The 24,420-nt window shown below is 38.8% G+C and overlaps 1 protein-coding gene across 1 annotated transcript in view; it reads left to right on the top strand.

Moving 5' to 3' along the window:
• The window catches only part of TPCN2 (two pore segment channel 2), a 30,860-nt gene extending 13,074 nt beyond the window's left edge, over positions 1-17,786 (top strand). Inside the window, exons 11-25 of the mRNA XM_037402875.1 lie at positions 1,465-1,562; positions 1,879-1,960; positions 2,481-2,567; positions 3,613-3,732; positions 4,008-4,067; positions 4,153-4,281; positions 4,945-4,994; positions 7,474-7,573; positions 8,545-8,616; positions 11,321-11,394; positions 11,779-11,869; positions 12,005-12,087; positions 12,791-12,872; positions 14,431-14,516; positions 15,215-17,786. Of these exons, the coding sequence (XP_037258772.1) occupies positions 1,465-1,562; positions 1,879-1,960; positions 2,481-2,567; positions 3,613-3,732; positions 4,008-4,067; positions 4,153-4,281; positions 4,945-4,994; positions 7,474-7,573; positions 8,545-8,616; positions 11,321-11,394; positions 11,779-11,869; positions 12,005-12,087; positions 12,791-12,872; positions 14,431-14,516; positions 15,215-15,293 (1,293 nt within the window). The 3' untranslated portion in view covers positions 15,294-17,786. The remainder of the gene's footprint in view (positions 1-1,464; positions 1,563-1,878; positions 1,961-2,480; positions 2,568-3,612; positions 3,733-4,007; positions 4,068-4,152; positions 4,282-4,944; positions 4,995-7,473; positions 7,574-8,544; positions 8,617-11,320; positions 11,395-11,778; positions 11,870-12,004; positions 12,088-12,790; positions 12,873-14,430; positions 14,517-15,214) is intronic.
• The last annotated feature ends 6,634 nt before the right edge of the window (positions 17,787-24,420 follow it).

The raw sequence follows: 24,420 nt of genomic DNA on the forward strand, positions 1-24,420 counted from the left end.
TCTCGAGTTAGTTCTTCAACAATTTCAGTTCCACCAGTGTTATTTACTTTCTTGTTGAATATTCTATAAATCTTCACAGCTCGACAGCAATGTTTTTGATAAAGCTCAGTCAGGATAGTGCTATGCAAAAGCACTTGAGTCTGATGGCTAAACCTCGGGGTTGTAGGTTAAGTTTTTTTCCCCTTTGTGCCAGTACAGCGATGGCCTCTGTAGCTTGGAAGGAACAGTGTTCCCAACCGCGTACGTTCCAGCTGGTTGGTCTTATGTCTATGGTTTACTTCAGGTTTAGTGGTAGGGGAAACCCAGTGACTTTGGGCATATGATTTTTTTTTTTTCTTCTCCTTATTTGCATATGATCTTGTAGTTCCTTAGTTAATTATTTTCTCCTTCACTTATATCTAGTCGTATAGTTCCTTCCCCTTATTTATGTACTCATATAGTTCATTTGATCCTTCAGAGGAGTGGGGTTGAGGGCTTTGGGGGAAAAGTGAAATAATAGCTGCTCTAGTAGAACTCCAGAGAGAAGGTAAATTTGTTGACTAGGAAGCCCGAGGCAATGTCACACAGAAGGAATGGCCCCCACCCTCTTGTAGGAGAGGAGTGTTTAAACCTAGTATGTGCAAAGAGGAGTTCTTGTAATCCTTCACTTCTGCTCTGTTCTTCCCTTCTTTCTCAGTTTTCCTCTTTCCCTTTGAGAGCATGCCATACTCTGACTCCCAATAATGGAGCTGAGTTTGAAAGTGATTACTATGAAAAAAAAAAAAAAATGAAGCACGAAAAACTATGGCACTGGTTTTCTTCTTTTTGGTAAGAAGCTGGAGTTGGACAAGCTGTTTAACTGCTCTTTGCACAGTAGTATGTGAATATGTGAATATTTGAGCTTTGCTGTTGTCGTTGTCTCTGGAACAGGCATGTGGCTGTGCAATCCAGGATTAAAAATAAACCATAACCTGGATGTTTACTTGAACTCCAGAGACTTGTTTGTTCGCTTCCTTCCTCCGATGTGGAGTTCTTGAATGAAGCGAGGCCTAGGGAAGTCTCCTGTTACGATCTATAAACACAAATCTGGGCTGTGTGCCAGAGAATCGGTGTATTATCTGGCCATAGGGCATAGTACTGCATGAGCAGCTCAGTAGCCCTGATCTTCCCAAGTCCTTGTGGTAGAAATGGGCTTCACTGATTTCAGTGTATGACTCATGGTATTCCTTGTAAACTGGAGTGTCTGTCTGTCTGGGCCCAGTATATGGACAACTAGAACTAGTGGCTAATGATGGGGACTTCGGCAGTGGGAGAAGGAAAACAATTATCTTCCCTTCCTGAAAAATTATTTTAGTAGTAGGCTTGCAGTAGGTGCTCTCTAAGGGCAGGGCAACTAATTTGCAGATCTTATTTGTATCATCTAGTTGAACTTCCTTTAAACAAGTGTAAGTAAATTGTCTTCTCTGTGGTATCTTTACTGTCCAGAAATCGGTTCAGTCTTCCCTCTTCAGGAGGCGACTGGGAATTCGGGCTGCGTTTGAAGTGCTGTCTTCCCTGAAAGAGACTCCTGGTAATGCACAACAGTAAGTGGAGAAAGTTGAAACAGTAAATTATCGAGGAGAAAAGAGCAGATTTTTTGTCATCTTGTTTTGTTTAGTATGTTTACTGAGGTTCCCTTCCTGAAAAATGGCAGTTTGTTGCTCCTCTCTTCTAAATATTTTTTTTTTCTTCTTTAAGCGGATGTTTATAACACACTGGGACTCTTACAGGGTCTGTTTCCTTTTTACTTTTAATTCTGTCTGCTTTTCAAAAAATTGATGTTCCAAGGGTATTCTTCCTCTATTTTTGCAGTCCAGACAGTGATCCGTTTCAGGGTCCATCCTATTTTCTTTTGAATAGGTCGTGTGTCAGTGTTGGAGCCTTACTACAAGTGCTGCAGAAAGTTGAAATGGATTCTCGCTGCCAGCAAGCCATCATGAGAGTAAGACCTGGATTTTCTTAGTCTTTATGTACTTGACTTGTGGGACAGCTGTGGAAACTGATATTTCCTTAATCACAACATTGATCTAGGAATAGTAGCTTTCAGCTCAGCCATTTCACCTTAAGGTTGCTGCTGCTTTTGTTGGTGCAATGAGGAATGCATTCAGCTGCAGAGAGGTGCAGAGGAACGAAAACTCTTGTTTTGCAGAGCTAACCTTTTCATTTGTTTACTTTCACTCTGAAAGCAAAGCATTTCTCACTGTGGTCTAGAGCTGCTATCTTATAGCAGCTTCTTTCTATGGTATGAAAATGTCTGGGTTTTTTTGTTGGGTTTTAGCTGTGCTGCTTCCTACTCATACTTCTGTCAGGCTACAGGAAGACTAGTTTTTGCTTAGCTAAAGACTTAATGTTGCAGTTCATGCCATGATTTTTGGAGTTCAGAGAAAGTCTGAAGGTGTTGGCAGTCTTTGAAGATGCACCTACTGCAAGTGTTGATCTGAATGTTTCTCTTTCATGTGAAGTCACTCAAAACATGCTCCTGTGATCAGCTGTCAGCTGCCCAGTTTCAGAAGCTCTTTGAAGAACTAGACAAAGATGCTATTAAGCAAGTATGTATGTGACAGTCATTTATAGCACGTCATAAGTTGAGTGTGGTCTTGTGCAAAAATAAGTGATAGTATTCTGCTATAAAGCAGATAAAGAAACTTGTTGAACGCTAGGTATGATCAGATGTCATTTGATTTTTAAGTTGTTGGTGGATTGCTCTTATAAACAACATTTCTTTGGGAGCTTTTACAGCGTTACTTTGGGATTGCCTGGTAGCGTTAAGTATAGAAAAGGCATGGTTGTTAATTCTGTCAGCTTTTTGAAGTGACTGGGCCAGACAAAAGAGATGAGAGCTCTGTGTGTGTATTTTGTTTAATAAGAAGATTCATTACAAGAAATATGAGTTAGACTTATAACATAGATTTTCTGACAAGTGATGGGGAGAAATAAGTACCTCTGTAGTAAATTGTTTTTGATGTAAGGCGAGGGATTTGTCTTATCGTGGCAGTCCTATATTGAAGTAATGCATTTCTTTGCTATGTATTAGTCTTTGCAGGGTAACACTTAAATATACTCAAGCAAAGTTTTTCCTCCAGTCCCTGAATGAAGAATTAAATGTAGATTCTTTAAGCGTTCAGACGAAGATGGGCAGAAAGCAGTCTTCTCCATGTGGAGAAAGAAAGTTTAAAATTACAAGTAACACTTTCAAAGGGTTAGGAAATGTTCTTTTCTATGTTTGCATATAACTTAGACTTTAGAATTTTTTAAGGGAGATCAAATATTGGGAAATGGGGAAGGAGTGTATACTATTAATAGCTTGCTGTTTAGTTTACCTGCTTTGAGGCATTAGAGGAACGTTGAATTACCTCCCTTCTTTGCCATTATCTTGTGCTGTGCCATAATTGTCAACCCATTTGCTAATTGGAAATGCTAATAGCCAGAGCTTGAAAACACCTTCCTACTGAAATGTCAAAGTTAGCCTGTGGCCGTGAAGTTTTGTTTTGAAAGTGTCTGTTTCTTAAATCTGAGATTAGCTGTGGTTTTTTCTGCATTATTATTAAAATGCTTATGCTTTGTGTCTAAACAAATCATATGTGTTCATTTCAGCATCCTCCCAGTCCAGAGTACCAATCCCATTTTATGCAGAAAATGCAGTTTGCCTTTGGCCATCCCTACTTTGGCTACTTGGGGAATGTTGTCGCCCTTGCAAACATTGTTTCTATCTGTGTAAGTAAAAGGGGGTTTTGTGTGGTTCACCCCACCCCATTACAAACTTCACTTCTTTTTTTGCTCTTTAGTCTCTGTTCTGATAACCACTTTTTGTAGCAGACGTCCGTATGTGGCATGCTTTAATCATGCAGTCTTAGGTGAGAATACCTGCACTTAAAAAGTATATTCTGAGCTGCTTGGAAAGGCCTTTGCAAAGCATAAAAGCCTGTTCTTGTGCTTAAACATCTGTTTTATGCAGCAGTGGACTCATAGAATATTTCTTCTTGTTTAAGGTGGTTTTGGTGATGGATGCAGATAAGCAGCCATCTGAAAGAGATGACTTCTTCCTGGGGGTGAGATGCAACAGTATTCCTACAGTTATTGCTCTTGCCTGAGATGTTGGTTATTCTAATAATTATTTTTGTTTTTGGGCTGAAGGCTATCAACTGCTTCTTCATCCTGTACTACCTGCTGGAAATGATGCTGAAAATCTTAGCGATGGGCTTGAAAAGATACTTGTCATACCCAAGCAATAGATTTGATGGACTTCTGACTGTAATTCTGCTGGTATGCTTTCTGTTAACTTCTGTATCCCTGGATTCGCTGACTAGGTTGATCAGGAACTGCAAGAGCTAGTGGAATTACTTTTCATTTAACACTGTTATGCAGAGTTAAAGAGCATGAACCAGTGTTGCGGTTTTCAGTGGCTTCAACATTTTGGTGGCACATGGACCTCTTAGGGTCTCTTTTTTGGAGGTATGCTTTCGTAAATTTGTGGAAAAGGTGAGCTTTCTTATAAGCAGTCTCTTTAATGTTATTTGGAAACATCCAGCTCTTGGAGTAATTCTGTGAGGAATTCTGTTACGTAGCTAAAAATCACTTAGCTTTTTGAAGAAAAAAAAAAAAAAGGTGCCAGAGGATTGTTACCATTATTTGGTAAAAGCCTGAAACACTTATGGCAGATGAGGCCAAATTCATGGTCGGTGTAAATGACTGTATATCCTTTTATGTCACTGTTGGATGATGTGCGTACATTGGATTAATACAAGGAGTACCTAGTCAAATAGGACAATTTCAGAGCTTGAATGTGAGTCAGATTAGTGGTTTAAAGCTCTTAAAAAAAAAAAAAAATTCCTATCAAGAAACGTACCTAATTTTTGAAACTCAGAATCACAAAGTAAGATTTTGATTTTTTTTTTTCTTTTTTTTTCTTTTCTCCCCTGACTGAAGGTTTTGGAGATTGCAACTTTTGCTGTGTATGGATTTCCTCATCCTGGTTGGTATGTAATCTGTCTGAACTGTTGCACTTTGCGCCGTGTCTGGGGTAGGTCAGGGGAATATATACACACTTATGTCATTACACTATGATTGTCAGCCCAGTCTGTAATTGACCAAACCTAGTATAATTTCTCACCCTTGTAGTAACTAGAGGCCATACAATATGTATAAGTGAAGGAAAATTACTAACGTTTTTCATAAATTTAGAGTTCTCTTCAGCTGTTCTGAGAAGGGTGCATTTGTATTCCTTGCTATCTAATGAAAAATAGTATCTTAGCAGACCTACACTTACTCAAGGTGCAGGAATAAGAATTTAGTACAACATACATAACCAGCTACTAACCTAATATGTTTCAGCATCAGATTGTCCATAAGCCTAATGATATGAATTCCTAAACAGCTGGCATGCAACCTTGTATGTAGAGTGAAGACTAAGTTTTGTTTCGTAATGTAGAACTTAGTAAAAAGAAATTCCCATGGACTTAAACTATTGATCTATACCAGAATAGCAAGAACTTGTAGTTTGATTTTGTTAAGTTCAAACAGTTCTTGGGTAACTATCCGGAGATTTTTTTTTTTGTTATCAAAAACATAAAAATCATTGTTCTATCTCTTGAAAACTGCCACAGCAACAAAAGACGAAAATACAGGACTCCTGGAAGATTTCACAAATTCTAGTTTCAGGTTCAGATACTTTGTTTCTTTATACAAACTTACTCTTAAGACGTTGGCTCTCCTTAATTCTTTCAGGATTATTTGTTATGTTGCCATCGAGAAGTTCTGTCTTAATTTACAGTAGTATCTATGAAGAGACCTGGTAGACCTTATGGCTTTAAATGGATTTATTTTTGAACACTACTTGCATTCCTGTTGCTCAGAAGTGATGGTTGTCATAAGGGTAGTAACTGCTAACAGTCTAATGGCATTAACTATTGATCTTACTTGTAATTGATTATATATGAGTTTGTTTTTGCCCTTTGATTCTTCAATGTAGATGACAGATTGCCCTACAATAGTATCTTGAAGCACTAGTAATCCTTATTAGATCTCTTTATCAGTCACTGCAAGCAGATTGCAACCCAGATGAATCATTCGGAGTCCTCGTGCTGCTTACAGTGTGTGCAGCTGGTAACTGCCTGGTCTGTAGATGTAACATCTTCAGGACAGGACAAAGGCCTGACTGTTACTCTGGGATATATGTTCTATGCAGTGGTGTCTTAAATTATTTCTTTTATTATTAGAGTTGAATGTATTGGTGATGCAGGTCATGATTTAGCATCTGTGTTACCAAGGGCATTTTTCATTAACTACTCTTAACCCCACCACCTGCCCACCTTTCCAGCAAAGCAGCATCCAGCATGCTGATGTAAGTCATGTAAAGCTCAGACTGAGATCTGAAGTGTATCATATCACCCGTGGAATACACGTGTAAGGAAGAAGGTTGGCAAGACAGTCTGTTAGCCTAGTGCTTGTTTTGAAGCCTAACTTCAGTTGAGCATACCCTGAAGGATTAATGCACGTCTTTGTGTAAGTTCCTGAAGTATCTAGCTATAGCAGTATTTTTGTTTTGCTTTGTTTTCTGAAAGGACCTTCTTTGGTGCCTTCCCCTCCAGCAGAAGGAAGGGTGCTTACCCAGGTACTTCAGTACAAACAGAGATTTTCAAGAGCTCTGTATGCATATTGAAGAGCCCAGGCTAAATGAATTGCTTCCTTCATCAGTCAGTAGAATTTACTGTAGCTGAAATTCCTGCTGAGCCAACAATTGTACTTCCTTTTTCAGATCACAGATTTCTATATAGGATAGTTCAGGCTGGAAGGGACCCACTCAAAGCAAGTGTCGACCAAGTTACTCAAAGCTCTATGCAGTTGGGTCTTGAAAACTTCCAGTGATGGAGACTTTCATGACCTCTCTGGGTAACCTGCGCCTGTCTTGCTGTCCTCATGGTTGACAAGTTCTTAAGTTCTTCCTTATGTCTATCTAGTGTGAGCCTCCATTGTTTCAGTTGACACCTACTGTCCCTGGCTCTCCTACTATGCACCACTGAACAGCCTTGCTTCTGTCTTCTTGAGGACCACTTCTGGCTGTTGCCACATTCTCCTGAAGCAGTGTTCTCCAGGCCGAACAAGCACAATTCCTGTAGCTTTTATTTGTAGTGTAGGTGCATCAGCCCCTGATAATCTTACTGGCCCTCTGCTGATCTTGCTGGAGTTTGTCCCTTTTTTGGGAATTTCAAAACTACTGGATGCAGTGTTTAGTCAGTCATAGGTTATAAATCCCGTTTATGTGAGGAAATCTTTTTTTTTTTTCTTTTTCTCTCTCCCCCCCCCTTTTTTTTTTTTCCCTTCTCAAATATTTTAATGTGCCATGGATGTTAACCAAAAGTTGTGGGGAATTTAGTTACCTTCAGCCCAGTAGATTTAATGGTGTCCTCCTGTCATGGGCTGTTTCTCTCACTTGTTATTTTCTTCCATCTTTTCTAGGAGACCAGAGTTCATGGGTTTATTATCCCTGTGGGATATGGTGCGATTGGTGAACATGTTAATTGTGTTCAGGTTCCTGCGGATTATTCCTAATATGAAGGTATCTCTTTATCCCCCCACACTTAAGATTTTGTTGTTGGTAAAATTACAAATTTTGTTAAAGCCTTTCTGAATAACATGTAGATGGCATTTCTGTTTCACCCGAGTGGGAGAACTCAGGTCTGACCGGACTATGGCACAGCACCTCACAAACTCACTGTCTCTCTAGCTGGTTGACTCTAAGTTGGCAGCGAAGTTCTGTTGATGTCAGTGCAATTGATACTGGCATTCTAAAGTGGGCAGGCGCATCCAGAAACACTTGTGCAGCTTGTGTAGTGCTTCATCTTAATTGGTTGAGTGGGTATGATACCCTTGAAGAATTTTGTACTCGGGAGGTGGTAGACTTGCTCTCTCTAGATAATACCAGACCTTTTGGTCACCTAGAGGGTTATTTGGGATGGATCCCTCTGTCCAGTTTCCCAGTATGGGTATTTTCACCAGAATACATGTACTTGAATCTGAAATCACTTTGAGTTGTTTGATTGCTTGTTATAATTCTGTATTGAGACTTACTTGAAAGCTAAGCCTGAATTAGTGTCAGGTGCAGGACTTGTATCTTGGTTCAATAAGCCATGAATATCTACCAGATGTAATCAGGGGTCATAATGTCAGTAGAAAGTTTAAACAGGAAATTATATGGATCAAATATGAAGCAGATACTCTGGAGTTTTGGGGCAATTGTGACTTTTTTTTGTTGTTTTCCTGTTCTAGTCTCAGTAGACAAATAGCCCTTTGAGTCAGTTCCTGTGTATATCTGAAACTTACCATACTGTCTGTGTATGAAAAGGACTACAGCATTGTTTGTTCATTTTAAGTACCTCATGGAAAACATCTCTGTATAAAAAAAATGCCCTGTACTTAGTATAGTTCACTTTCCTGGTTGGTATTTCTTTTGTCCTTTTAGTAAAAATAATTTTATATGGATTGGAAGTGGGATGCATGTCATGCATACAAAATTCTGCTTTGTTTTAGTTCATGGCTTTGGTCGTTACTACATTGCTGGACCTGGTAAAAAACTTAAGAGCCTTTGCAGGAATCCTTGTGGTAAGTGGAGATGCAAGACTGTAATTTCCTTTCCCATAGTTAGCAGTATAATAAGGGTATGTCATCAGCAAAATAAACAGCGTTCTCTGACAATCACCATGAGCAGTAACATTACACCTTAATCAGCCAGTTCTTCTCCAGGGCATGTCGTGGAAAGCTGCAACAAATTACTCTTTTGTTATTGGCTGTGCACAGTGACAGTGCGCTGTTCACAAGTTTCCTTCAGGAGTGCCTTTAAAAGACTGTTTGAAACTTCCTCAGAGTGCTTGCCTCGGGCTGGATACTCTAGTTTCAAATAATTCATCAGATGGGAAAAGTAGCCTAGTTTTCCCTACTGTATCTTGCTTATGTTAAATAGCAAAACAAGGTTATAACTGCTTTCAGTTGAGAAGGTCTTGAGATGACATGTTTGGACATGACTTTTAAAGGCCTCTGGCTTCCTGTTACAGGTGTGTCTGTGTAGAATTTATAGTCTGTAAACATGTGATTAAAGGATGCATCACAGTGGGTGGCATCCACTACATAAATTCTCCGTTTCCCAACTCTTTTGAGTTTCTGGCTTTGCAATGATGTCTTTCTGGTAAAGCCAAGTAATACTTGGGTAGTTTAGCATTTTTTTTGTGTCTTTTTATCTGGTGTTTGGTGTTTTTTCCCCTTCTTCTTAGGATACTTTGACATAATGGTTAGAGACCAAGGATTTGCTGTGTATTAGGCATTGTTTAAAAAGTTATTTTAGTCTATATACTTAGCATGCAGTTTGCTCAGAATATCTGTTTTAGTCATCAGTAATCTCTGCTTTTGCACGGAGGGGCTTTAAGCTGCAGTCTGGAAAGGTTTATGTTGCAATTAGAGATAATGATACTGGTTCGGACAAAGCTGAGTTGATAACAGCTTTGTTGTGCTGTACAAGTCACGCTTGCAACTGGGAGCTACTCTCAAAACAGAAATACTGTGGGGTGCACAAACTTAGAAGTTTGCCTTTACATGTGAAAGCCCATCTTAAGACCTTAAATGCCAATCTTGTATATGATAGGAACATTTAGTTTAATGAAAAACTTTTGATTACTTGATGTAATAAGCCATCTAAAGGCTGACTACGGTTTTGGTAGTTTTGCCAGTTCTTGGTTAAGTATGTACACTGTGCTGAAGGAGCACGCATTTGCTTGTCACTTCTGTCAGAGGCTGGTACAGTTAGATTGTGGACAGGCAGGGAAGGCAGTGACTGGCATCGCTGCTGGATCTGACAGAACCCGTATGTCACAGCCCCGGGAGAGAGCCATTATGGGGTGAGCTGTTCTGTGCTCTGCACTAGGACCCCAAAGCTGTGCTCCTACTGGCATGGCTGTACCTGGGCTGTAGCATTCTTCTGGAAGCTCTTTCCATGCCTGAAAGACATGGCTAAGATGCCAGGAGCCTGATTAATATACTTGATTTTATTTTTAGGCTTTATAAATTACTGTTTTAAATACGGTGTCCTTACCCATATATGTAAGACTTTAACGCCTGTGAAATGGTTTAAGGGTCTGCTGCTGATTGTCTTTAATGCTGGCAGTGTGAAATGTAGTTTTGCAACGATTGTGAGGCAAGGGTGCTGTAGTGTTTGCTGCTGCTATTAATTTAGTTTGCTTTTACTGGAGGCTACAAGGGAAACTCACTGAACTTCTACTGTAGTGAAGTCTGACTCCATTACCAGCTGATATAAAGCCTCTTTCCTAATGTTAGCTGGGAACAGATGCTGGTAAAATTGTGTAACTCATTAGCTAATTTCTCAGGTAGTGTGCCTTTCAAACATATTTTTTTCAAAGAATAAAACTTTATTATTGCCAAGTGAGATACCCCATCTTCTGGCAGGCTGTGGAATGTCAGCTTCAACTTACTTCAGTAGCGTACAAAGTGCTGTGGTTCATTGACCAGGAGTTTCTCTTCTATTCTTCCCAGACTTCCCTCTTCAATCTGTTTTGTAGAAAAACACAGAAATATTACTAACAATTTTTCATTTGAAGATTCAGTTTGTTTCAAGCTGTCCTAGGAAGAATGGTACTTCCCCCAGAGGAGTGAGATTGTAGATTGTTTCTGGAATAATTGGTTTAGGATAAAAATGGCAAACTCACCTAGGTGACAGCTGAAGACTGTGAAAGGTATTTCTTTAAAAGGAAGCGTGTATTTCTAACAAGTAAAAGACAGAAGTTCCAAAATCCTTTGTGTTATTGAAAACTGTATCTTCAGACTAATGTAATACTTTCAAAGAAGTTGCTGGTGTAATATATAATGCTGACTTGGTTTTGTCCTTTGGTTAAGTTTAGTAAAATCTTATTTTCACTGAATCTAGCAGAAAGCTTCCCAGGTATTTAGAATATTCTTTGTAAATACAGGTAATGTTTTGGGGTTTTGTTTTTTAAGTGGCTTTTCTGTAGTGCTAATAGTTAAATATCAGCATTCTGAGGTACAAAGAAGTAAAATAGTTATAAAGTAAAATGGCTTAATGCATTATTAACAACTGAAAATTAAATACTAAATTAAAAAGTAAGAGCAGACAGTTAAGTAATACAGACTTTGAGAAGTATTTTCATTTCAAAAGCTTCAGGCATTGTTGTTGATTAAATTCTTTTATTGTGGTACTAATATGAATTCCATGTTAATTGCATTGTTTTCTTATTTAGTGACTAAAATAACCAAAACTAATACTTGCTTATATCCTTTCCAGGTGGTTTTCTATGCATTTGCTATAACTGGCATAATGCTATTTAAAGGTGCTGTTGTTCCCTTGGGAAATATGAGGTAACATTCTAAATATCAGTATTCGGACAGAATATGTTTTTTTAAAAGCGTCTGCAACACGCTACCTCTGAATTGTTTGTGGTTGGGTTTGGGTTGGGGTTTTTTGCCTTATTCTTGGAGCCACCCTTCTTTTATTGTTAAATCACACAGACTTTTTTCATTTCTTGCTCCTTCTGTTTGTCCTTGCTATATTGATATTGCAGGAACACTTATCGGTGGCTTGAAACTTTACCCTGCTGTAGCTTGCATACTTTTTAAACTATTTCCCTTGTTTTCTGCCCATATGAGAGACTTAAGTTTCTACAATGTGCTCAGAAGTATCTTGTTTTTGAGGTACAGTACATAGAAAGCAATGCTTACATCAACCTGTAATTATCTTTACAGTGCTGTCAATACAACATATAATAATGGCACTCTGCAGTGTGGGACCTACGAACAGCTGGAATATTGGCCAAACAATTTTGATGACTTTGCTGTGAGTCTGATCATTGATGGAATCTGTCCTCTTTCCCTCTCTGCCTGTCTCTTCCCCTGATTCTCTTCATGTGCATGATACAGCTTCAGTGTGTTGATACAGCCACTCAGCTTCTGTTTTACTCATGTTGTTTAGGCAGCGGTGGTGACCCTCTGGGATGTGATGGTGGTGAACAACTGGCAAGTCTTTTTGGAAGCATTTTCAAGATATTCAAGTCCGTAAGTAGCAGTAATATAACTGAAGTCCCATACGAATCTGACTTATAACCGAACAAGAATTACACACATACAATTATATAATTATAGATAGTTCCTACTATCTGCTAAGAGGGATGCTGCTTAGCTTTCTTTTAGGTCGATTCTGGTATGTAGGAAATAAACTTAGTATGTCATGGCTCTTCTTTAACTTGTGTAACTTGATAGTTGGTCTAGTGCTTGGCGGATGCCATGAAATCTTTTGTCACATTTAGAAGGGGTTGGAAACTGGCTTGGTAGTAATCTTGTTCCAAAAAAGAGTGATTGAATTAAGTGGATTATTAACAGGCTTGCAACACATATTGTGTGGGTGGCTTTGTCTGTAGAGCCGAACTCCCAGAAGTGAGATACTAGTAAATTGCTTTAGTTCAGGGGATACTAGCCTGGATGGATCTTTTGCTGTGATCCAGTACAACTTCTACTAGGCTGTTTTTCTGTCCCTTCATAGTTCAATTAGGTATGATAAATGGGGGGAGTGAGTCTGTTTGGCTAACTTAATGGAAGACTGAAGATGATTTTATTTTTTGTTCCAGACCTCCTTTTACATTAAGAAAGTAGTAGTATTGTATTTCAAGGTAAAATGTGATTTCATGGCACTCTTTGGTCACTTTCAGGCTGAGGTTATTTACTGCCTACTTTACTTTTTGTCTGTTAATCTGATCTGCAGGTGGGCTAAGATCTATTTTGTAGCTTGGTGGTTGATCTCCTCTGTCATCTGGGTTAACCTCTTCGTAGCTTTACTCCTAGAGGTAAGGAAGTGTGTTTATTTGGTATTAGGTTCTGAAGACAGGTTCTAATACGTGTGGGAAATGAAAACAACCCAAGCGACTTTTTCGGAAAGTGTGTTGTTTTTGTGCTTGCTTTAATCTTTTCTCCTTGTTACCCTTCCCCAGAGATGCTGAGGAAGCACTTTCTTTTTCCTAGATGGTATATTTTTTCTGCAACTTGGTTACAAATCTGGCTGCTTTTCATTGATTGTGCACTTTTTATCGTTATAGCTTACTCCCTATAAAGCAAAAAATGTTTTTAAGTATTATAAAATTGTTTCTCTTGTCTGTTAGCATTTAACTTCAGCATTAGTTATTCAAGCTGCAGGCTTCTTGCATTTTGGTTTGTCAGCAAAGTTAGCGCTTTAAAATTTACATTTTTTTTTTTATTTTGGTTGTCCTGTGTTTCTTCCCACCCCAATTTGAATTATTACCCTCCTTCAGTTCCACACTAGAGGAGTGGAACTTTACTTACTTTGAAGAGATCAACTTCTGGAGTTTAAAGAAGCTGTGGAAATATAGGTGCCTAAACAATGCCAATGAAGAACATCTAGTTCTGCTTGTTTTTCATGAATGCATAGTTCTCTGCAAATCCAAACACCTTTTGGTTTTTGTTTTATGGTGAAGGGAATGTTAATCACAGGCATCTCCTCCAGATTAATGATTGTAGACTCTCTTACAAGTAATGAAATAACTGAGTACCTGTAGAGGGCACTTCACCCCATCTTAAAACTTATGAACATTTATCTTGGAGATGCTCTTGTTGTTGTTGTTGACTGCATTGAGAACTAAAATTTACTACTGTAGGTAGAATGGTCAACTTTGAGACAGAAACTTAGATATGAGTCTTATGTTGAGCTTCAGTGTTGTCCGTGAGAGTTTCAGAAAAGCCTTTCTATTCCAGCTGGATGCCAATGGCATTAAGTCTTCTACCTGCTTGCTTCAGCAGGGCTGTGTTCAAAGTTTGCTGTAAGAGCCAAGATACAGGATTCTGTAGCAGGAGAACAGAATGTCATCATTTTTCTCTCTTCTGCTCCCTGGCCCGAGATTTTTGCCTACTCCCTAGCTATTGTTTTGTCAGAGTGAATGAGAAGGGATATGGGAACATGGAAAAAACAGAAGCTGAGTTTAGGTAGGGGTGCCTGGACTAGGACTAGGTTTATATATTTGTCAGGTTCTTAAAGAAGAAAAAGTACAAAGCAGGTGAACCCTTGTGGATAATTAACACAGTTATCTTGGGGAGGGAGACAGTCCTTGCTGGGAGTAAAATGCAGCAGGGCTGTCATCTGCTGTACTGTTCTCTCACTGTGTGATGAGAAAGTTACTTCATTCCTGAACAACAGGCTTGGATAAAGTAGTGACCTGCAGCCAATCAATATGCTGATGCCTAAATAAATCGCTGCTTTGACACTCTGTTTTAAAAACAAACCTCACCCCCTCTCCCAAACCTTACCTGCAAACATATTGATGTGATATAACCTCTCTTCTGGTGTCATCACAAGTAGCCTTTTTTTTTTCCCCTGTTGCTTTTACATTTCAGAACTTTATTCACAAGTGGGACCGTCGCTGTCATAGAGAACCTCTTTCAGATATTGAATACCAGAGGACAGTTGAACTAATGTTCAGGTGAGTTGGATCTGGGCTTGATAATCAATCTAGTTGGCTTTTGAAGAAAGTGTGCTGGCTGCAAGAGGGTAAAAGAGTTGTTTTCTGTTTCCTCCCTCTGAAACAAACTGTTTCATCTGTTAGTTTGGAAAAATTCAGTATGTGCTTTAGTGGGGCTTGCTTTAAGCTGACTTGGTAGCCTAACTGTATGTGTTCTGCCCATAGCATGATGGGAGAAGAGGTGCTGGGGGTGGTGGGGGGGCTGTGCTGAGGGGGAGAAGAAAAGGGAAGATGAGAGAAGTGATGCACGTTCTTGGCTTATAACAAAATTGTGGGTGGTGAGTTGTTACTTGATGATCACGCACAAGTGGAACTTCTGGTGCACATTGGATATTCAATAGTAGCATTGGGAACATGTTCTCATTTGGGAATTTTTTCAGGAAAACAAATCTACTGACCTTCAGTTGTGTTGTACTGTGTGCAGGAAATTGCTTCCCTGCTTCTTATGGGAAAACAGCTGCTGGTTTCCATGACGCATCTGTAAAGGATGGATCACTTGGAAGTAGATGCATCTTTAGGGAGCATCAACTTATTGTAACTTTAATTCCTTGTTTCATTCTTGAAACAAGTACATGTTAAATCTCAGGATGTGTATTGCAAAAACAAATGCGGAGAAGTTCCCTTTCCTGTCCCTAACAAGTCATGCTTTTTCTTTGTAGAGATGTTTTGGAAGAGCCTACAGAGGAAGAGCTGATGGAAAAACTGCACCAGCATCCACACCTGCACTTATGTAGGTGACTAGTGGGAAGGACTGTGGTGTACTTAGACCTCTGTTTTCTTGAGGCTGTCAGCTGGAAGAATCTGAAAGGATTTTGTGTGACGTGCTGTTAGGAGAGAGGCTTGTAGGGACAGTATGTCAGGTTCTGCTTGGCAATTCTCTGCAGAAATAGGTTTTAAATTTTTGGTTCATATCTTTGTTTTGAAAAAGATTTGAATCTGGCTAATTTGACTTGATTTTAAGTTGCAATTTTAGAGGAATATTGCAGCTGTTATTTTTATAAACTGTTAATATTAGAATGTTTTATTTTCTTTTTTTACGAAGGGAAAATGTGTTTAAAATGACAATGCACTTTAAAACATGAACTTTGTAACCACTAAGCCTGCTACTTTTTTCAGCACAAGAAAATGGAACTGCTTTTTCTGGTAGGTGAGTGGGGCAAGGGCTGTGCCCTGCAATTCATGAACGGATTAGGCAGGACCACAACAAAATCATTAATCTTTTTGTAGTGAGAGTTGAAACACTATTTTTATTGAAAAGTGACACCAGCATATCTTAACAAATTTCCAGAAGTTAATCATGTCAGAACACAATCGATTTCAACTTAGAAACAGGGACTGCCTACTTCACACGTCATATCTTGTTTTTGATCTAGGGTTTGTGCTGGTTGCTTAATGCTGGTAACTTTGAGAAAAGTTAAAACTTTGAATGGAGTAATTGCACTTGTGGCTTTCAATGTGGTAAAATTGAGCTCTCCTTTAGAGTAAACATTCTCATGTTGCTTTTTAGTGGACCTCTTCCTTTTACTTTCTTCCAAGTCTTGTTCTACACTGTATCACATTCCATGAAAAAGCTGAGGGGAGTGAACTTTGGCCGAAATGTAGCACTGTGATCACTATGAGTGTCCTACTTGAAGGTGGGGGAGAAAAAAAGGTTGAATGGGATAAACGAAGTGTGTAGCAGTTTACATTTTCATTTGAGTCTGTGGGAATGGAAAGTGCTCACCAGTGTTGCAAGATTGCATTCTTTTATAGCCTAATGACCACATGCTGTATACCACTAACTTTCATCTGGGGAATACTTTTTGGGTAAATAACTTTGCTGACCTATCTGAAGTGGAGAATTAAGTCAGCCATGTCCACGTGCTTTTCATTATCCCTTAATATTCCTTTAAAAAAGTGGTTTTGTTTGAGTCTTTGTCACATAGAAGAATCACTTCTATGTGATACTAAATCACTATGAAGATTATGTGATAGTAAATCACTATGAAGAATACAATCAATCCCAACTGATATTTTTATATGAAAATATGAAGCTACCCTTTGGAGTGTTGCCTTATTGTTGACACACTTGTCACCAAAATAGACATTATTGTGATCACCTCTGCATTGGCAAAGGCTTGCAGAAGTTAATTGGCCATAGTACTGCTACTATTTATAAGTTATTTGAACATTTTTCAAAAGTGCCAAGCAGCAGTCATTCTGGATGCTTTTCCTTTTCTCTCTCTTTTTTTTTTTTATTGTGTCATTCATCTTTCCTGCATCAGGGAGAGGAAAATATCTAGCATGATGGTGCATTTGAGCTCAAAAGCATATTTCTGCCTGGTTGTCTTGCTGTTCAGAAGTTGCATAGTGTTTCTTGACTGTTTTTTTTACGTTCTGCTCTTGTGTTTTCTTTGTGCTGTGGAACAAAGCATGTGTTGTAGCTTGTATGTGTAGGACAAATCTGAACTGAATCTGAGCTGCTCCTGCAATCGTTCTTTGCTTGCCTCTTATGCCATGCTCTTGTCTGCGTTCTCTGTTTCAGAATAATCCACCCAGTAACTTGCGCAGTTTTCAGTGCTATTACTATGCTGTTTTTCAGTTATGCACTTAAGAACACACATCATGAGAAGTATATAAAGGCATCAGCACACAGTTCTACTAGATTTGAATTTGTTTTTTTCGGTGTGGCTATGTCGGGACGGTTTCTGCTCCTTCTAGCATGATGTAATCACTGCCACCAGTTTATTGGCACTTACTAACAGAGGTTAAATCTATTTTAGCTTTTTACTGGAGAAAAAAAAAAACTTATTTTTGTTTTCCACTTTTCTGAATACTTGAAGAAGTAACTTTTGTTTTGCCAAAAAGCAAGTGGTTGGTTCTTATCAGCCTGCAAGTTTAATTATTTGGGTTTTTTGTCTTGTGAGGTGGTTTGCTTGGAGTTTTTGGGGTTTTTTTGCTATTTTGTTCCACTACAATCTACCAGAGCAACAGAAACTGGTGTGGGATCATTGTAAACATCACAAATGTCTGTGTTATGCAATCTTGGGATCTGGATAAATGTGGAGAAGGCTTTCTGAAGGCAGTATTCTTAGTCTTGTTTCACATTTGTGTAATTGACTGGAAGCGTAACTGGAACTTAATACAAAATCGTGGTACCTAATGTCACTTGTACTAGAAGATGTAAACGACCATAAGTCTTATGCAATAATTGTACAAATCTTGAAAATAAATGTATGTAACTGGTTAAAATTGGAGGTTTGCATTATTCAAAAAAGATCTTTCTTAAAATATGAAGATAATTGAGGTGTTGAAATGATTCTTGTTGTGTGGTTTTGCCCTTCCCCTTGCTAGTGACTTCTGTTGTGCTCAGCATCTATGCTCTCATTATCTTTACTAGTTGAAGGCTGGGCCCATGGAAGAAGTTACGTGCAAGTGGGACATGACTAGTTTCAAAGTGCAAGACCTAAAGAATGCTGCTCTGTTTTTCTTTGGTTCTAGAGGTGCATAACACCATCTGTAGGTAGTTGATATACTTAGTTCTTAAGGTGAAACATCATTGGAATTGAACTTCATCAACTGTATTAAGCAGCTTGACTTCCATTTGCCTTTCAGTCTTTGCATCTGCAAACTAGGTGGTCCTTCATCTCTTTGCCCCCCGCCCCATCCTGAAAATATCCGTGCAATAAGCATTCTCTTAGCATTTCAACACAGACAGGCTTTGCGCATAACTTGGTAAAGTCCATGGCATTCTTTTCTTTTAAACAGGTTCTGGTTTAGAATATGTTGTTTCTTTAAGAACAGGACAAAATCAATTCTGGTTCAAGCTAAAGGCTTGAGTTTGCTGATGTCTCTGACAGTGGGTGTTGTGGATGCTTGTGTAGCATGTGAAAGCCAAAGCAAATGGAAGGTCATTTTGTGTTATTAAATCAGGCTTAGGTTTTTGTTGCTCCTGAAGGAGGGCCTTAATCGCCAGACTATTGGCTAATTTGAGATTCCTCAGAGATATATTTTTTTTCCTTCCTGCTTTGCTATGAATTTGTATCACTTAAAGATTTAGGAGTGGAGGGAGAGGATGGATGCAATTGAAGTGTTCTTGATTCTTTCAGTAGAACTGCACTGATAAACCTCACAAGCACACTTAACTATGATGACACTTAAAAAGCTTGTAGTGGTCAGAGCTGCAAGCAGTGCAGCTACATTAACCTAGTAACTGTAGAAATTACAGACAGAGGAAGAAATAAGTCTTGGGTGTCAAGGGTTTATGTGAATGAAGTGCATGAGACGTGCTTTCTTGGCCTCTGTTGCAGTGGTTTTGTACATCTTGACATGTCTTAGGGAACGTTGCTTTTTCATCCCTCCCATGCTTTTAATGTGCACAAAAATATAGGGACATGTGAAGCTGTAAGAAAAAATGAGGCCTTTAGGAAACCGATGTAGGGTATAAATTAGTTAACCTCGCATTTTAGAGATATCCTTACCTTGTTAGATGGTTTATCTTATCATCTGCTAGCTTATTACAAGCAGTACATAGTGTTGTTATGGCTTCTGCTGTTGTTGAACATTGTGCTTTAGTCACCTAAGTCATTGCAGTACTCTGTGTCGTGGGTTTTTATTGAAAACAAAATAAACATAGCTATCTGCCTGCTTTTTATGTGTCCTATTTTTTTCTTTCACTAGATTTTTGTCTAATTTAAAAGCCCATTCAACTGACAGGATCAAATGCTTTTGGCTTCATCTGCAGTCTTTATAAACAGCCATTTCTTATGTCAGATCTGGGTAGAAATAATTTAGGGGGTGGTGTAGAGAGATAAGCCTTGGTTTCTATTCAAACTGTAAGCACTTTGTTATATAGGACACTGTTTCAAAAGGACCTTAATAAAATAGAGGAAATGGCCAAAATAATAAAAATATAATTTAGGCGATGAATGTGGTCTGTTAAAGTTTTGAAGCACAAAATGTATAAGTACATAGCAGGGGGTAAGAGGTATTAGAAGTCAAATATTATAGGGCTTAGTGTACTAGAAATTGAATGAGCTAACAGCATCTGAAAAGGATCAACAGAAAATTGCTTTGCTGTCATTTGTAATAGTACTTCCTTTTAGGCCCCACTGTTCCCATTTTCAGCCCTGCATTTTAAAATAAACTGGTGGAAGGAGGCATTTATTATAGAGCAGTAACAGAGGTCTTAAGAAAATTTAAAGGTATGAGTTGGGAAGAACTTTGAAGGAAATAATTGGTTCAGGCAAGCAAGAGACAGGAAACTTTTGTTTTTTAAGCTACTAAAGTATCTTCAGTGGTTGTGAGGAGCAAACTCTTGATGTGGTGTAATTGCTGTGTGCTGATTGTAGGACAAGTAGTTTGGATTTCAGTGAAAATAGTTGCTAGATATGAGGGATGCTTCCTAATGGAGCAGTGTAATGTGGGAGGTCACAGGTGCTCCTTGGCTTGAGTGCGAGTTTGATAGTCACCTGCTATAGCTTTGTCTGGATGGTTGTGAACCTGCCCCTGCTTGATGATGCCTCAGCTGGTCCCCAAGATCCTGTCCCGCCTACCTCTCTGTGGTTTCACTGGAAAGAATTCCCATGGCTGTAACAAACCTAGCTTTTGTTGTTAGAGCATGTGCTGTTGGTTCTAGCTAATGGCTTACAAATGTTTACAGCATGTGAGTATTACAAGGAAGGATAGCAAAACAAAAATGCTCCTTCAGCTTGCCTTTACAACTAAATCTCATCTTCCTGTTTATATGTGCTCATTGCTAATACGTGAACAACATCCCGTGGTTCCTGAACCATCTCCCCATAGTTCTGCATGCAGTTCTCTTTGCTGGGTTCCCTTTAAACTCATTTCTACATCCCTTTTAGGGCAAGAGGAGGAATGTGCTGCCCTTCTCTGAATCAGTGTTTGCTCATTGGCAAGCAAGCCGAGCAGATGGGATAACTTGATCTTTCCCTTGGTGAGAATGCTTAATTTGGGCACTCTGCTCTACTTGCTACCAGCTGTGTGTCACACGTTTTGTGACATCTTTGACACTTTAGCTCTTATATCAAACTTGGTTTAGTGAATGAATGTTAAAGTTACTACCAGGTCACTGACGCTTTGTAATGTCTAGAAGCAGCTAAAAAAATCTTACAAAAGGGAATTGTTAACTGAAATTGGTCTGATGTTTCACTGGATCTAAGGCGGCTTAGGATCTGAAGCCTTTCAATGAGAACTGAGCACCTAAACTCTGATGGGGAGAAGAGGAAATGGTCCGGAGACTTAAGCATGCTCAGTATCATTAGAGAACTCGTAGAAGTATGAGCTAATGTGTTGCAGAACTGTGAACTGGGCTTTCCTGCCATCTCAATATCTCCAATACCTTATTCCTGATACCATCACTCTTTTTAAAGATTAAATAGGTTGTGTAGTACCTAAATGAGAAAGTTAGGGTCATGGGAAATCTGTTGCTTATTCAGGAATAAACACTAAATCCTCGGACTTCTTTAATCATAAGCTTCATATTTCATTCTGTACTTAAATCTTTTTGTATATTTGTAGACCTACTGTTTTCCCACAATGAAGTGAGAAAAAATGTTCAGGAAAAATCCTCAAGGCTGAGATGACTTTCTTCAAATATGAAGTATATAGCGATGAGTACAGCAAACTACTGGAGGAGGCACCTGTCATTATCTCCCATAAAGAATATGAAAAGAACTTCAAGGCTGTATGTAACATAGTCACAACACATAATAAGTATGTGTGTTTTTAAAAAGTGTCCTAGTTAACTAAAACTGATGCTTTCTGGAGGAAACAGTCTGATATACAGTTACCTCCATCATATATGCAAATCTGAAATACATGAATACTCATCAGTTGTCCCCACTTTAATTTGATATTTAAGGAGTTTGACAAAAGTGTGACATAAGGATACTATGCACTCATTTATGGTTTGTCATGAATTACCCATGTTACCTACTGTAAGGGAAAACTTAATTACCTTCCCTGACTTAGAGTTCCAGCCTTTTATGTAGTTCATTTGCATTGGTTTTCCTATCTAGTCCTGTACTTGGAATTTTTCCACAGTATTTGTATAAAAAATAGTTTACTGATAGTGATTCTTTTTTTATCTTTATCTTTGAACTGTAAGTTGAAGACAATTGCAGCTTGTCCTTTTCTTTAATGCTAGAAATTCCTTGTAACAGTCTGTCATCTTTTTTCCATTAAGCTAGCTGAGCAGGTGTTGTCTTTGTTCTGTACAGATACTTTCACGGCCCCCATCATTGCATTATTTGAGTGCCTCCCAAGTACTTTCCTGAAAACATTCTGCTGGGATAGGAAAATATTACTATCCTTATTGTGTAGATGATCAGCTGAGATATTTGGTGATCTGCCCACAGCCGAGCTTGAAATCCGTGGGAGAGTTAAGAATTAAAACCCACAGTCCCTGCTCATTGCCTTTGCTCACAGACAATACTGCTTTCTTTTTTTGCAACAGCTGTGAACTTCAATTGTATGTTTGTAAGATGCTGTTGACACTTCCACAGCGATTGGTTTATAGTTTTGCTACTGCCTATTCTTGCATGTAAATTTTATGTTTACTTTGTTTTAAAATAGGAGAAAAAATCCTGGAACCTCTGAACTTCTAACTCTACTGGTTTCCCACCTTATCAAAAAAGGAGGGAAGTCTATTACTGATTTGCCATCTGATTTATACTTCTTAGGGATGATCTGAGGCTGGCACATGTGCTGGAAGCTTAGTACATGTAAGTAAACTGCTAGATTCCAGTAATTAAGGTACTACTGTAACTGTACAAAAATCCAGGGAAAAAATACAGCAGTTATTTGACTGCTCCAACTTTGACTTGTCAGACCTGAAACTGGCTTCAAGTATGCTTGAGTTTTCCTTTAGCCACGTCTTCCTTTGTGCTGCTTGTGTTTTATTCTTTTTGGTGAGCGACGAGTCTGACTTGTCAGAGCTGGTGAGGGCTTCCAGCATCATACTGAATTTGGAGAAGCGTCCAACAGGCTAATTGCCTTACATGATTTTGCTGACAAAGGATCATCAGCATTTGAGAGAATGGAAATTCATATCAAAATAGAGTGCATCTTTAAGACCAAGTTCTATGGTATAGCGGGTGTATGTCTGTGTAACGTGAAATATAATCTCCAGTAGTGCTACAGGTTGCTGGGCTGGATGCAGAAATTACTGAGTCAAATCGTAAGGATTATGTTACACAGCCTGACACACCAGGTAAGACCAGAAGGGATTTTGATTTTTATTTAAAGTTAGAGTTATTGTGTAGGATTCTGGGTAAAATCAGACTGGTTTCTGTTAGCTTAAAGAAAAGAATTACCGTTTTGTGTGTGATACGAAACTGTAACACTATAGCATTGAACTGGGTAGTGGTAGTATAACAATGACCTTGTACAACAAGCATCCTACTGAGGTGAGCTGGAAAGCCAGTCTAGTTTGTATTATTTTATTATGTTAGGTCTCCTTGCGTTTAGGAATGAATTGGTTCCACACGTAATGTGCTGAGCCGTTGCCAGTGCTATTTTTTAGTAAGTAATGATCTTAGAAAGTAAAACTCGAGCCTTTAATGTGTCTTTCCTTACTTGTTTGATACCAGTGAGAGTCATCTTGTATTTCACCAAAACTGCAAGTGTTTGGTTTCCAGTGTCCCGGATAATTGGTGGTTACTCTGAAAAGACCTGAACAATTACTTGTTCTTTAAACATGTTTTTTCTATACCTTTTCTGTAAAATCAAAGGTGAAGGTGTTAAATCAAGACGATATAACTTAGATCAAAGTAGCCAGCAGAAGGGGCCATAGGAGGATTGTCCTTTAAGCTTCACCACGTTGTGTAAGGTGTTACCTCTTTCTTTCTCTAATCAGATTTCATGAAGAAAGCAAAGTTATTCTTTCCTGAAGTAATCAGAGCCCTCGGGTAGATCAGCAAGAAAAGCACCTGCCTTTCTTGCTTTAGATTTGGTTGATAAACCCCAGTTTTTGATAGGAGTTGGTTAATCCATAACTGAAGCATGTGGCCACAGCAACACCTGCCATGCAGGTGAGCTTTTAGTCTTGTTAATATACAAATACGGTATATATTTTTGTATTAACCTTGCATGAACATGCACCCAATGCACCCAGTGATCATTGTTAGTAGGAGAATTTAATGAAATGAGATCATAAATGTCTAATGTACTTTTTGTTGGGCAATAAAGTTGCCCACATGTTGTAATTGAGGTCTGAAGTTAACATGCTTGCTGGGGCCTCCCAGGGGTAGATTACGTAGGCTAATAGAGCACTTGAAAAAATGTTTTTCATGCTGTGCTTTGCCTCCTGTTATGTCCACTAGCCTTTCCTCCTTAACTCTGTCTTGGGTTGGTGCCCACTCTAATATCTACTGCCATCAAACTCAGCACTTGAAAATTAGGCACACGTTTGAAACATCTGCTTGACTGAGACCCTCCACAGTGACTATTAAGCCTTTGCCTCTGACATTTTCCGAAGTCCTTGGTTCTCTTCTTGTCTCCTGAGTGACCCTGCTGTAGTCCTCTGCAGATCTGTAAAGCAGGCTCCTATACTTCCTAATTGTGCAGATATTGGAAAGTGAAGTGGAGGCTGAAGGTTCGGGTTCAGGCTTAAATTTTCTAGAACTCAACTACAGCGTATAGGTGGCCAGTGTGTTTAAATCTGGAGCACTTTATATTCAGTTCTGTCCCAAAGTTTCATGTGTGTGGCTTCTGATTTGCACAGAGAAGTGTTACCTGTCTTTTCACCAGACACTCATGAACAGGTGTTTGGGGAGGACCCCATCTAATTTACCAAATGAGAAAGGGTTGAATTAAATCCCATATAGATAAAAATGGTGTTTCAGATAAAAAGGGTTGTGACCCA

Source organism: Falco rusticolus, chromosome 10, assembly GCF_015220075.1.
Source record: "Falco rusticolus isolate bFalRus1 chromosome 10, bFalRus1.pri, whole genome shotgun sequence".
In the NCBI taxonomy this organism is placed as follows: domain Eukaryota; kingdom Metazoa; phylum Chordata; class Aves; order Falconiformes; family Falconidae; genus Falco; species Falco rusticolus.